The sequence below is a fragment of the Chiloscyllium plagiosum genome, unplaced genomic scaffold (genome assembly GCF_004010195.1).
Source record: "Chiloscyllium plagiosum isolate BGI_BamShark_2017 unplaced genomic scaffold, ASM401019v2 scaf_146, whole genome shotgun sequence".
NCBI classification, from domain to species: Eukaryota; Metazoa; Chordata; class Chondrichthyes; order Orectolobiformes; family Hemiscylliidae; genus Chiloscyllium; species Chiloscyllium plagiosum.
In genome coordinates this window covers 1-14,596 of record NW_025210537.1, presented here as the reverse complement: position 1 = coordinate 14,596, position 14,596 = coordinate 1, and the positions used below count along the sequence as shown (strand labels likewise).

Here is a 14,596-nt window from a genome sequence, read left to right as displayed (position 1 = left end):
AGACGTGATGAAGACGGAGAAGTGACGGAAAAGAGAGAAAAAAATAGAAACAACGGACAACTGACGTCTGATGACAACAACAAGCGGCGCCGCATAAAAAGGTGAGCAGGCACCTGTTTATATCGAAGTTCTGCAATTGGAGATACTAAATTGATTGTTGTCATTATACTGCAAGTGTCCTAGTAATTGTAAGTGGACAAAGTATTGATATAATACGTACGGGTTTAAAGTCCCGTGGGGTTAGAATCCCCATAAAAGCAATAAAGTCTCATACGTCCAGGTTTAAAGTCCCATGGGGTTATAGTCCCCATAAAGGCAACAAGGTATGTATGGGTTTAAAGTCCCATGCGGTTAGAGTTCCCATAAAAGCAACAAAGTTTAATACGTTCAGGTTTAAATTCCTGTGGGGTTCGAGTCCCCATAAAAGCAACAAGGTACCTAAGTGTGAGGAGGTTTAAAGTCCATTGAGCAGGATCTCATAAAAGCAACATTCACAAATTTTGGTTTATGATTGATGTGTTGTATGTTTTAAAATTATATTGGGGAATATATGAAGGGTGGCAGAAAAGCCAGCAGTGTCTTGAAGACAAAGACGGTGGTGTCTCAGCTAGAGAGAGTCCGCAGTGGAAACGTAACGGTGACAACGAAACTGCTGATAATTCTCACTGAAAGGGTCATTTGCTCGGGTGTACTCCATACAAACTGACTGGTCACCGGATTTGTCTTTGATTGGGTTGTTTGATCGGTTATATTACATTCAAACCAACTGACCAATGAACGGGAGGATTAAAAACAAAACAAAACATAAAATGGAAGGGGAATTTGATAAAGAGTGTGAAGAATACGGAGCATGTTCTTCCGACTTCATCTTGCCCGTAAAACATCAGTGGGGAAAAAAACAGAGGTCAGTTAGTCAGTGGGTTCGCAGATGGTGCCTGTTTAGTCATTGTCAACAAAAGATGTGATCACTGTTGGAAATAAGTCTTTGATGTAATGTTTCCATTGGGGCCTCGAGATCTCCTTCGGATAATCCGATTTTCTGATAATTGGTATTCCGATCATCAAGTTTCCTCTGTATGTGTCGTTTTGTTGCTTTTCCAGGTCCACTGCCCCCCAGGCTGCAAGATGGTCAAGACTTGTGTTCAGGAAGAGTTGAAATTTACAAGAATTCCTCGTGGGGCACTGTTTGTGACCATGAGTGGGATATCATGGATGCCTCAGTTGTCTGCAGGCAGCTCAGGTGTGGGGTTGCTGTGTCTGTGAACAGCAGCTTTGGCCCAGGAGAAGATCCCATCTGGCTGGATAATTTTCGATGCATTGGGACCGAGGGCACCATCAATGAGTGCCCAAGAGAGCAGAGGAATATCAACAACTGCACACATAGTCAGGATGCTGGAGTTACTTGCTCAGGTCAGCAGTGATGCTGTGTGATGATGAAACATTTTCCTTGGTCATAGAATGCAAAACAGACCCATGTTCCTTTTTCTGGCAGTACTGAGTTAACTCACAGTGCCAGGATCCCAGGTTTGATTCCACTCTTGGGCAACTCTGTGTGGAGTTTGCACATTCTACCCCTGTCAGTGTGGGTTCCCTCTGGGTGCTCTGGTTTCTTCCCACAGTCCAAAGATGTGGAGGATTGGCCATGCTAAATTGCCCATAGTGTCCAGGGATATATTGGCTAGGTGAATAATCCATGGGAAATACAGGGTTACAGGGATAAGGTAAGCGGGTGGGTCTGAGTGGGATGCTCTTCAAAGGGTTATTGTAGATTTGAAGGGCCAAATGTAAAGATTATATGTTTTTCCAGTCTAATAATCAGGTCACTGAATGGCTCTTGCATTCTGATGCAATAGCCATGAGGGAATGGATGACCCCGTCCTGCTCCTGGGTAAAAGTCTCCAGGAACTGAATGTGTGATTTGTTCAAGAAACTTAATTATCTCTTCATGTTCATATGAAATAACCCATAAGAGGCTGAATGGCCTCCTCATGTTTCACAAAGAAGGAAGGGAACATTTATGGAAATTGAAACTGTAGTGGGTAAATGATCTAATCTTGTGTTTCCCTGACAGGACCTTTCCCCATCAGACTGGCCAATGGGAATAATGTGTGTTTGGGGAGAGTGGAGATCCTTTACAAGTCTACTTGGGGGACAGTCTGTGATGATGGTTGGAATCTCACCAATGGAGACGTTGTCTGCAGACAGCTGAACTGTGGGAAGGCCGAGTCCATAACTGGGGTTTATCATGGAGAAGGGGGCGGGGAGATCCTGCTCAGTGGGGTCAGATGTAATGGAACGGAACACTCACTGGACCAATGCTTTGCCAACCCACTCGGTGCCAATCACAGTGCTGGATGTCGACATGCTGGAGTCATCTGCTCAGGTGAATTAGCAGCTCTCACTGAGCTTGTATTAAAACAGTTTGGTGCTCCTCCACATCTGAAACTATGTCCTTTTCTTCCCAGTGCTCACTGATATACATTGAATTTTGGTCTGGCATTGTCTTGGTTTTAATATTCTCATCCTCCTTTCTGAATCCCTCCTGGTCTTGGTCTTCCTTATCTCTGTAATCTGCTCTTACTCCAAATTTTCATCCTAATGTTCAAATCCCTCTATGACCTACACCCCCTCCCTATTTCCATATCCCAGCACAGAACAACCTACTTACTTGGCACTCCACTTGAGAGCTTAAACATTCTCCCCCTCCATCAGCAATGCACAAGAGTAGCAAGTTAACAGTTGTCAAGATTCAAGACCACCTTCCAACCTCACAACCTTTGCCAGCAGGAGGGAGGGTGGCAACAGACACAGGGGAACACTGCCATGTACAAGTTGCTCATCATATCATCCTGACTTTGAAAAAATATTGGCTGTCCTTTCCTTTCAGTTGTACTCTAGAAATCTCTTCATAACTAGGTGGGTGTTAGCACATGGACTGCAGCAGTTTAATTAGGCAACCTGTCTATTATGAATAAACCTGAGGGACCTGACTGTGACAATGAGGGTTAGGATATAAATGTGGTGAGCGTGGACTGCAGATTGTTGAGCTGTGGAACACCTTGTTAGCTATGACAGATGTCTTCTGGGGACAGGGCATCAAAATTATCTGGTTGATGTAGTTAAGAATCAATGTACATCACAGATTAGTTAAGGTTAACAGATTTCATTCACTAATGACTGATAAGTGAATTGGATGGACCTTTACAGTAATCAACAATGGTTTAATGGTTACTATTACTGAGACTAACTTTTCATTCCAGATTAAATAAAATGGAGTTTAAATTCTACAAGTTGCCATTGTGTGATTTTTAACCTATGTACTTAGAGCATTAGCTTGGGTCTTTAGAAACATTACCATTATGCTGCCATTTACTTAGCTTTAAAAATGCATGTTTCCACATCCCAAATTAGTTTACTGTATTATTCAAAGTTCCCCAACTCTTTTGCAGGTCCAGTGCCTATACGGCTGGTGAATGGTACCAACATGTGCTCAGGGAGAGTTGAAGTCTATCGCAAACACATCTGGGGGACAGTCTGTGATAATGGTTGGACTATAAACGCAGCACAGGTTGTCTGCAGAATGTTGAACTGTGGGAGTGCCCTGTTAGCACCAACAGACTCCCAATATGGAGAGGGGGCTGGGGCAATCTGGTTGGATGATGTGTGGTGTAATGGGTCAGAGTTTGCTCTTGATCAGTGTTCTGCCAAGTCATGGGTGCATAATAACTGCACACATAAGAAGGATGCTGGAGTTACCTGTTCAGGTAAGTGGAGTTATCTGTTAGTTCTTTCACAAGGGAGACAACCAAACCAAATCAGTCTTTCACCTCCATATTCAAACACAGTAAAATTAAAACCTTCAAAGATCCTCAAATGATTCTCAAAATCCCAAATGTCCTCACCAAATTTTTGAATAAGCAATCCCAGACTTTGCAAATAATCAAAACTTGACATTGGTTTGTAGCTTAAACAAAAGGCATAGCGATTTATTAATAACATACAGGTAGAAGATCCTTTATCCGAAATGCTTGGGACTAGCTGTTTTTTCAGAATTTGAAATTTTTTGGTTTTCAGAATTGTGACAGTTTCATGGTGAAATTTTTAAAAATCTTACCGGAGGAGCAGACATCTAAGTAAGAATGTGCTTGGCTATCCCACCCCCCATGTTACATCTGAGTGACACGCATTGAGTGGGTGCTGACTTGAGCTAACTGTTTGCTCACCAAACAACCTTGTTAATCAGAAAAAAACTTCCAGATTTCAGAGGTTTTCAGTTTTTGGATGTTTAGATAAAGGATCTTCTACCTGTAGCAACTTCAGGAGAGCAAAATTAAACAGGAAAATAATCTGGTTGAACAATGGAATGAACCCAGAAACCTTTGCTTTCAGCCCCATTCACACAGTAGATGGACAAATAAACACAGTTAAGGGATAAATAAAAGATAACAAAAGTGGCCAGATTGCTTAAATGGTTTTCACAATGCATTGTTCCCAGGCAACAATCATGTTTTCTTGGTTGATTTTGTGAAGGTGTCAATCAGGGTCACACTTACAGTTCTCTCAGATAAATGCAGTAATACGTATAACTTTGTTTTGTATTCTCTGAACTTTCCAAGCAATGCTCATGGGAAGTTAGGCAGGGAGCTTTCACATCTTTGTTAGCATCAACAGTTAGATTCGTTTTCATAGAAAGCACAATCAAACTCTGACTGCTCCCTGACGGACTGAGTGTCTCCTCCGCAAGGTCCCAGTTACCATTCAAATTCTGCCATTTGCTTGAGCATGTGGTATTTTATGGACTTGCCGGAACCAATTCCACTGACCTCATTCAAAGCCAACTTGTGCTTTCTATTCAAATAAAATGCTCTTCCTCGGTGCTGAAATATCTGCAGAACCTTTTAACCAGGAACCAATCTGTAATTAACTTCCAGGTGTGGCTCACGAGTAATCAAAAGCTTGTTTGGTTTGATTTCCTTTTAACAGAAGCTGTTACACAAAGTTCAAAAATCAACTTTAGTTCACAGTTCCCAACTCCAAATTAAAATTGATTAAAAGAATAAAGTAAAAATAATTAAAAATCAGTGGGGGCTCTAACACAGTCTATCTCCATTTACAATTTATCACTTATCTGGTACGCAGACAAAAGCTTATCTTTTATTTCTTTCTTAATGCACAATTTCAAGGATGTGAATGCGTTAGACAGGGTGCAGAAATGATTTGCAATATGATTTTAAGAGTAAGGGACTTCCGTTACAGTGAGATTGGAGAAGACCACTTGTTCTCCTTAGAGAAGAAAGGGTGAAGAGGAATTTTGGCCATAGTATTCAAAATCATGAAGGGTTTGGATAGAGTAGATAGAGAGACCTGTTCCCTTTGCATGTGGCTTCTGAACCAGAGGACATTGAATTAAGGTGATTGCTAAAATTACCAAAGAGGTGATGCTTTTCTATATGGTGAATGATTTGCAATGTAGTACCTGACAGTTTGATGAAAACACTTTCAATCATAACTTGCAAAAGAGATTAGGAAAATCATCTGAAGAGAAAAATAAGTTGTAGGGAAAGAGTAGGAGAGTGGGACTAGCTGAATTGTTATTATAGGTAAATGGCTTCTTCTGTGTTGTAAATACTCTATAATTTTATTATTCGGTCTTGGGGCTAGGAAATTGAGCTTGTGGGGATCTTCCATCTTTCCAACTTTTAATAGAAGAAAATGTTAACTTATTTGGAATTGGGTGTTAAGACAAACAGTGAGACAAGTCAGAGACATTGTTCCCATCTCTATTCTAGGTCCAGTACCCATCCGGCTGGTGAATGGGACCAACATGTGTTCTGGGAGAGTTGAAGTCTACCGGAACTCCATTTGGGGTACTGTCTGTGACAATGGCTGGGATATAAATGCAGCAAATGTTATTTGCAGAGTACTGAACTGTGGGACAGCTCTTGCAGCACAGTCTGGAGCCTACTATGGAGAGGGCACTGGTAACATCTGGATTCAGAGAGTGAAGTGTCTTGGAATAGAGCCTACCCTCGATCAGTGCTCTTTCAATCCTGGGGTGATAAAGAACTGCCAACACAGCCAGGATGCTGGAGTTATCTGTTCAGGTGAATGGACACCCTTGACGTTCTTCTGCTTATTCCCCTCACCTTTATGATCTCTTCCAGTCAACCCCCACTCTCATATCATACTCATATGCATTATATGCTACCCAGTCTAGTTCCATTCTCCTTTCACTCCCTGCACCCAATATCCTACCCAGTGTGTTTGTACTTACATGTTTTTTAATATTCTAATCAGTTGAATCCCACTCTCCTAATCACTTCTGCACCCTTTAATGTCCCACTGATTCTAATCATACCCACCTGTTCAATAATACCCTTAACAGAGTCATAGAGATGTACAGCATGGAAACAGACCCTTTGGTCCAACCTGTCCATGCTGACCAGATATCCCAACCCAATCTAGCCCCACCTGTCAGCACCTGGCCCATATCCCTTCAAACCCTTCCTATTCATATACCCAGCCAGATGCCTTTTAAATGTTGCAACTCTACCAGCCTCCACCATTTCCTCTGGCAGCTCATTCCATTCGCGTACCACCTCCTGTGTGAAAAAGTTGCCCCTTAGGTCTCTTTTATATCTTTCCCCTCTGACCCTAAACCTATGCCCTGTAGTTCTGGACTCCCTGACCCCAGGGAAAAGACTTTGCCTATTTACCCTATCCATGCTCCTCATAATTTTGAAAACCTCTATAAGGTCACCCCTCAGCCTCCGACGCTCCAGGGAAAACAGCCCCAGCCTGTTCAGCCTCTCCCTATTGCTCAAACCTACCAACCCTGGCAACTTTCTTGTAAATCTTTTCTGAACCCTTTCAAGTTTCACAACAACTTTCCGATAGGAAGGAGACCAGAATTGCACGCAATATTCCAACAGTGGCCTAACCAATGTCCTGTACAGCCGCAACATGACCTCCCAACTCCTGTACTAAATACTCTGACCAATAAAGGAAAGCACACCTTCTTCACTATCCTACCTATCTGTGACTCCACTTTCAAGGAGCTATGAAGCTGCACTCCAAGGTTTCTATGTTCAGGAACACTCCATAGGACCTTACCATTAAGTGTATAAGTCCTGCTAAGATTTGCTTTCCAAAAACGTAGTACCTCGCATTTACCTGAATTAAACTCCACCTACCACTTCTCAGCCCATTGGCCCATCTGGTCCAGATCCTGTTGAAACCGGGGTAACCCTCTTCGCTTTCCACTACACCTCCAATTTTGGTGTCATCTGCAAACTTACTAACTGTACCTCTTCTGCTCGCATCCAAATCATTTATGTAAATGACAAAAGGTAGAGGACCCAGCACCGATCCTTGTGGCACTCCACTGGTCACAGGCCTCCATTCTGAAAAACAACCTTCCACCACCACCCTCTGTCTTCTACCTTTGAGCCAGTTCTGTATCCAAATGGCTAGTTCTCCCTGTGTTCCATGAGATCTAACCTTGCTAACCAGTCTCCCATGGGGAACCTTGTCGAATGCCTTACTGAAGTCCATAGAGATCACATTTACCGCTCTGCCCTCATCAATCCTCTTTGTTACTTCTTCAAAAAACTCAATCAAGTTTGTGAGACATGATTTCCCATGCACAAAGCCATGTTGACTTTCCCGAATCAGTCCTTGCCTTTCCAAATATATGTACATCATGTCCTTCAGGAGTCCCTCCAACAACTTGTCCACCACCGATGTCAGGCTCACTGGTCTATAGTTCCCTGGCTTGTCCTTACCACCCTTCTTAAACAGTGGCACCATGTTAGGCAACCTCCAGTCTTCTGGCACCTCACCTGTAACTATCGATATATCAGCAAGAGGCCCAGCAATCACTTCTCTAGCTTCCCACAGAGTTCTCGGGTACACCTGATCAGGTCCTGGGGATTTATCCACCTTTACCTGTTTCAAGACATCCAGCACTTCCTCCTCTGTATAATCTGGACATTTTGCAAGATGTCACCATCTATTTCCCTACAGTCAATATCTTCCATATCCTTTTCCACAGTAAATACTGATGCAAAATACTCATTTAGTATCTCCCTCCTTTTCTGCGTCTTCTCGAATTTTTCTCTCTCTAACTTTTTTCATTCATTCATGAAATGTGGGCATCTCTGGCTAGGCCAGCATTTTTTGCCCATCCCTAATTGTCCAGAGGACAATTAAGAGTCAACACATTGCTGTGGGTATGAAGTTACATATAGGCCAGACCAGGTAAGGATGGCAGTTTTCAAGGGACACTAGCAAAATCAAATGGGTTTAGCTAATCATGGACAACTGTTTCATGGTTATCGGTACTCTTAATTCCAGATTTTTATTGCAGTCAAATTCCACCATCTGCTATCTGAACCCAGGTCCTGGGAAAATTACCTGGGTCACCTGATTAATGGTCTAGCAATTCTAATACTGGGCCATCATCTCACCCATACTAAATCTGAATCTATGCTTCCATTTTTGCTTCCTTTTTAAAGGTTTACCATGTAGTGTATTATGATGTGATGTTAAACCTACATCTGGTTTTCCAAATGTGGCCTACCCTGTGGTATAAATTCAGTTGACTGGGAACAGTTTTCAGTCCCTATGAAAAATTCAGACACCAAACCCAGTGGAAGTGGTGGTAATCCCAAAACAATTTAACATGTTCCCACCTCTTTTCAGGTCCGGTGCCTGTACGACTGATGAATGGCACTAACCTGTGCTCTGGAAGGGTTGAAGTCTATCATAACTCCATCTGGGGAACTGTCTGTGGCAATGGCTGGGATATGAATGCAGCCAGTGTGCTCTGTAGAATGTTGAACTGTGGGACAGCCCTTTTATCATGGACTGAAGCTGTCTATGGACAAGGGTCTGGGAATATCTGGTTGGATGACTTCAGATGCAATGGGACAGAGTCTACCATTGATCAGTGTTCTGCCAGTCCATGGGGGGTGAATAACTGCACCCACAGCCAGGATGCTGGAGTAACCTGCTCAGGTGAGTGCAAATACCAGTTCCTTACATCTATTGATTCTTTTGCCATGCATTTTTGATGAGAGAGATTCATTAAACGTATTTGTCATGACTACAGGCCTGTGGGGAGAGTGATAATCTAGACTGGCATTGATGTAGGGATATGGAGAGAGAACTGGGACAATGGAATTAGGTTGTTATTGAAACCAAATTACAGGATGAGTGCAAAATCTTCGGAATGACTTGGGAGTGAGATTGGAGTTTGTGGGCACAATAGAACATTGTGCGGCACAGTGGCACAGTGGTTAGCACTGCTGCCTCACAGCGCCAGAGACCCGGGTTCAATTCCCGCCTCAGGCGACTGACTGTGTGGAGTTTGCACGTTCTCCCCGTGTCTGCGTGGGTTTCCTCCGGGTGCTCCGGTTTCCTCCCACAGTCCAAAGATGTGCAGGTCAGGTGAATTGGCCATGCTAAATTGCCCGTAGTGTTAGGTAAGGGGTAAATGTAGAGGTATGGGTGGGTTGCGCTTCGGCGGGGCGGTGTGGACTTGTTGGGCCGAAGGGCCTGTTTCCACACTGTATGTATGTAATCTAATCTAAACATGAGGTCAGTTTGAGGTTGAGACTTCTTTTCAGAAAGATGAGAGCAAGTATTTTGGATTATTTACAGAATTATAAGGAGTATTGAGCGTGGTTAGTTAGTTTTGGATTAAAACTGGGCAGTAACATTAATACAAAGTGATGGGGTGAAGTATGGCAGGGAGGTTATATGAGATTTATACAGGTTTGTGATGAAGAGTAGTAGAGTGAGACTAGTTTCAGGAGTAATATTTGGATGAGAAGATGATGTAGGTCAGTGAAATTAACAAGAGGAACATGTTGCAATTATATAATTCTTACAACATCTTAAGATACCCCAAGATGCTTTAGCATTCTCAATCAAGATTCTATGTCAGAATGAATAACTGGATATTAGTGCAGTTGACGAAAGTTTGCCAAAGTGATAGCTTTTAAACAGAAGTCTGAAAGGAACAATTGGCTAGAGAGATGAAGGGATGTAGGGAGGGAATGCTGTTGTTCAGCACTGAAACATCTGAAGGTCTAGTAACCAATTGTAGAGCAATTAAAATGAAGGATATGAAAGCGACCTCATTTGGAAAAGCACAAAGTCCCGGAGGACTGTAGATTGGAAAATGTTACAGACAGAGAAAGTGAGTGAGGCCTGTGGATCAATTTGAGCACAAGGATGAGAATTGTAGGTTTGATAGAGGCTGCACAGATGGTAAGTGGGATCCAGGACCATGGTAAGATTTGAACAGTAGTACAGGAATTACTGAGCTGAATGAAGTTACAGAACAAAGAAGCTGGTGAGGGCCATGGAGGAATTGGAATGTAAGAATAAGAATAGTCGGTGTGGAGAAGGTTAAAGAGGATGAGATTTGTAGCTCTGAAGGAGGTTACAGATGTAGAGAGAAATGCTCTATTGCTGTGGAGGGTTCTTGATATGATGATGGGAATTTTAAAGGTGAGACAAGGCTGAACAAGGAGGTCAGTGAATATTGGTAAATGGAATCTGGTGTGAGTTAGGGTACAAAGTTTTAGATAGCTTGTTGACTGCAGAGGGTGGTAGATAGGAGGATAGCCAGTCATCAAGGGAGGTTACAAAGGGAACATTCATATTTTCAGCAGCATTTGAGCAAAGGCAAGTGAGGAGATGTTGTGTTCAGAAGTGAGGTGCACTTAATCTTCCATATAATGAGGACTTGATATTCATTTCAGGGTCAGTCAGTATTCTGAGGCTTTTTTTTGTATGAAACAGGAGAGACTTAGGGCCGACTTAACGGAAGTGTAGCAAAACATTCAATAACAGAGCAGTCTTTTCAACCACAGGATAGTGACAATCTGGAATTCCTGTCAGAAAGCATGTTGGGGGCAAAAATCTTTGTTGCTTTTAAAAATACTTGAAAATGCACTTGTCATGCTATAAATGGCATGGTACAGAATAAGAGTTGGAAAGTGACATTCTCGTTTTATTGTCAACAGATATAAGACATGATGGGCTAAATGGCTTCTTTAACTCATAAATTTCAAACATTCTATCAAAATATTGCACAAAGAGAAATGAGTCCAGTAATGTGTGACGGAACCTGTGGCCGTCTTCAGTCTTGCCAATATTTAATTGTAAGAAATTTTGGTTCATTCAGAACTAGATGTTGGACCAACAGTCTAACAGTTAAAGAACATGTTCTCATCCTTGTTCCAGGTCCAGTACCCATCAGGTTGGTGAATGGGGCCAGCATATGTTCTGGGAGAGTTGAAGTCTACCGTAACTCTGTCTGGGGAACTGTCTGCAACATTGGCTGGGATACAAATGAAGCAAATGTTGTCTGCAGAGCATTGAATTGTGGGACACCCCAGTCAACACAGATGGGAGCTCGCTATGAAGAGGGGATTGAGAACATCTGGATTCAGGGTGTGAAGTGTCTCGGGACAGAGCCAGCCCTCGATCAGTGTTTGGGTAGCCCCCAGGGAATGAAGAACTGCACGCATAGCCAGGCTGCTGGAGTAGTCTGTACAGGTCAGTGAGCATGCTCAGCATGCTACTCACTTGCCTACTCCCCATACACTTTATTCTCCCAACCAATCTAAACCCACCACCCTGCTCACTCCTCACATCTTTAATACACCCAACCTAATTCTCTGTACTCTCCCATATCCTATGCGGTGTAATTGTACTCTCTGGCTCACTTACCTTTTCTCTGACTCAGTAATCTCTCAGATATCTCTTTAACTTTCTGTCTATAACTAATCCATCGGCATTGGAGTAGTATATTGTATATTTATCTTTCTGACAATTAAATACTTAGCATACAAGGTCAAGTGTTAGAAAATAGGGTTAAGTACAGTATGGATATTTGATAATTGGTACAGACACATTAGGCCAGAGGGTCTCTTTCCAGCTGTAAACATTCTGTGACTCTATGACTCTAATATGATGTCAAACTCTGTCCCTAATTCTCCAATTGTTGCCTAACCGAGTGTACTGGTTCAGTTGATTGAATGCAGTTTTGAACCACAGTGGAAAATCCAGGCATGGAGCTCATTTGAAGTGCCGATAATTCTAGACTAGTAGATTTACGTTCTTATCTCTATTCTAGGTCCAGTACCTGTGCGGCTGGTAAATGGTACCGACCTGTGCTCTGGGAGAGTTGAGGTTTATCGTAACTCCGTCTGGGGTACTATTTGTGACACTGGCTGGAATGAAACTGCAGCAAATGTGGTCTGCAGAGTGTTGAATTGTGGAACGGTCCGGTCAGTGCACACTGGAGCCTACTTTGGAGAAGGAAATGGAGTTATCTGGTTTGATGATGTGAGTTGTAATGGGACAGAGCCTGCGCTTGATCAGTGCTCTGTCAATCCACAGGTGGGGAAAAACTGCACACACAGGAAAGATGCTGGAGTTACGTGTTCAGGTAAGTGCTTTTTATTTGTGAGCTGACTTCCACTATCTGATTGTTACATCAATGGATCCCTTTTTAGAGATGAGAATTTGCTAAACTTTCAAGAACTGGAGCAGCTTATACTATACAGATGTTAACTAAGCAATTACCAATGCAGCCATACATTGCAAGTCTAAGTGAGCAATCCTGCCTCTGTGTTTATGGTGGGGACAGGTTTATTGGTGAGCAAGGTAAGATAATTTGGCCTTGGGTGTTGCTTTGAGCAACTTCTGCAGCATGTAGTATACTGGAGCTGAGATGATTAGTTTCTGATAGCCACAATCGCTTGCCTTTATTGGAGTGAAAACTCCACATAATGGAGAGTTTTCCACCCATTCCCATCACAGTGCTATCACCAGGAGATTTTCAGGATTTGAGATCTTTATATCCAGTGAGACTAGCCATTGTTTAATATAACTTGAATTGGTTGAATATTGCCAACACTAGTGGTGGGTCCTCAGAAGATAGCTTCAACAGATTGGCATTTTTAAGCTTCTACATTTGAGAGTATACTATCTCAGTTTATGCATCCTGTCCTCATAATTTAATTCTTTTAGACCCAGTATCATTCTGGTGAATCTGTGCTGCATTCCCTTCAAGGCCAATATATGATTAGATTCCCTACAGTATGAAAACAGGCCCTTTGGCCCAACAAGTCCACACCGAGCCTCCGAAGAGGAACCCACCCAGACCCATTCCCCTCCCCTATGTTTACCCCTGACTAATGCACCTAACACTATGGACAATTTAGCAAGGCCAATTTACCTAACCTGCACATCTTTTGGATTGTGGGAGGAAACCGGAGCACCTGGAGGGAACCCACGCAGACACAGGGAGAACGTGTGAACTCCACACAATCGCCTGAGGCTGGAATCGAACTCAGGTCCTTGACGCTGTATTGCTAACACTGAGCCACTGTGCCGCCCCTATCATTTCTGTGCTGACCTAAACACAGTTATTCCAGATGCAGTCTAACCAAAGTTCTGTACAGCCACAACTTAATATCTATTACTTGAGGAACTAGGCCCTTTTGATCTCTTTTTGGTGTTACACTGACTCTTAGTGATTTGTGTAACATTGTTTTCTTGTCTGTTGTTTTCAATCTCTTTTCTGCATTGTCCTTAGTCAATAATTAACCCTCAGCCATCATCTCTACAACAGATGATGTGGTCATTGTCACAGTTGTTTGTGAGAACTTGCAGCGTACAACTTGACTGCCATGTTTCCTACATTAGAACAGTGACTACATCTCATAGGTACTATTTTAGATATAAAGCACTTTGAGACCTCATAAGATGGTGAAAGGTACTATGTAAATGTAAACCTTTTTAAAATTTCATACTTCATCTGAATACCTGTCCTAAATTCATTTTATTATGTATCATTCTTCAATTCTCCATCATATTCCAGGTCCAATACCAATACGGCTGGTGAATGGAACCAATAAGTTCTCTGGGAGAGTTGAGATCTTTCACAACTCAGCCTGGGGAACTGTGTGCAATAATGGCTGGGATGTAAATGCAGCAAATGTCGTCTGTAGAATGTTGAATTATGGGATTGCCGCGTCAGGACAGACCAGAGCCAACTATGTAGATGGTACTGGAGACATCTGGCTGAGTGATGTGAAATGTTCGGGGATGGAGTCTGCTCTTGATCAGTGCTCCAGAAGTCCGATTGGGGTGAATAACTGCACACATGGCCAGGATGTTGGAGTCATTTGCTCTGGTACTTCAAACTTTATTTCTAATGAATCTTGGAGAGGGGAATACAACTGCTCAGATATCTATGGTCCAGAGATTTGTGGCATGACCCTGCAAGGAATTCGTGATTTGGAGACGCTGGTGTTGGACTGGGGTGTACAAACTTAATACTCCCACAACACCAGGTTATAGTGCAACAGGTTTATTTGGAAGCACTAGCTTTCGGAGCACTGCTCCTTCAGGTGGTTGTGTGAAGGAGCAGCACTCCAAAAGCGACTCCTTCCAAATAAATCTGTTGGACCAAAACCTGGTGTTGTGTGATTTTTAACTTTGCAAGGAATTCTGCTTAGATCTGACTTAATTTCACGAATTTGTGGGGCACATTTGGAATCAGCAGCCAAGA

General features: G+C 42.6%; 1 protein-coding gene across 1 annotated transcript; it reads left to right on the top strand.

The window, feature by feature from the left end:
* Positions 1-1,106: 1,106 nt before the first annotated feature.
* LOC122546924 (deleted in malignant brain tumors 1 protein-like) lies at positions 1,107-14,334 on the top strand (the record flags this gene model as incomplete). The annotated part of the gene is made up of 8 exons (XM_043685534.1): positions 1,107-1,410; positions 2,072-2,383; positions 3,450-3,764; positions 5,790-6,104; positions 8,704-9,018; positions 11,257-11,571; positions 12,152-12,466; positions 13,904-14,334. Coding segments are annotated over exons 1-8 (2,520 nt in total), but the record flags the coding sequence as incomplete, so codon positions are not given.
* Between the last annotated feature and the right edge of the window lie 262 nt (positions 14,335-14,596).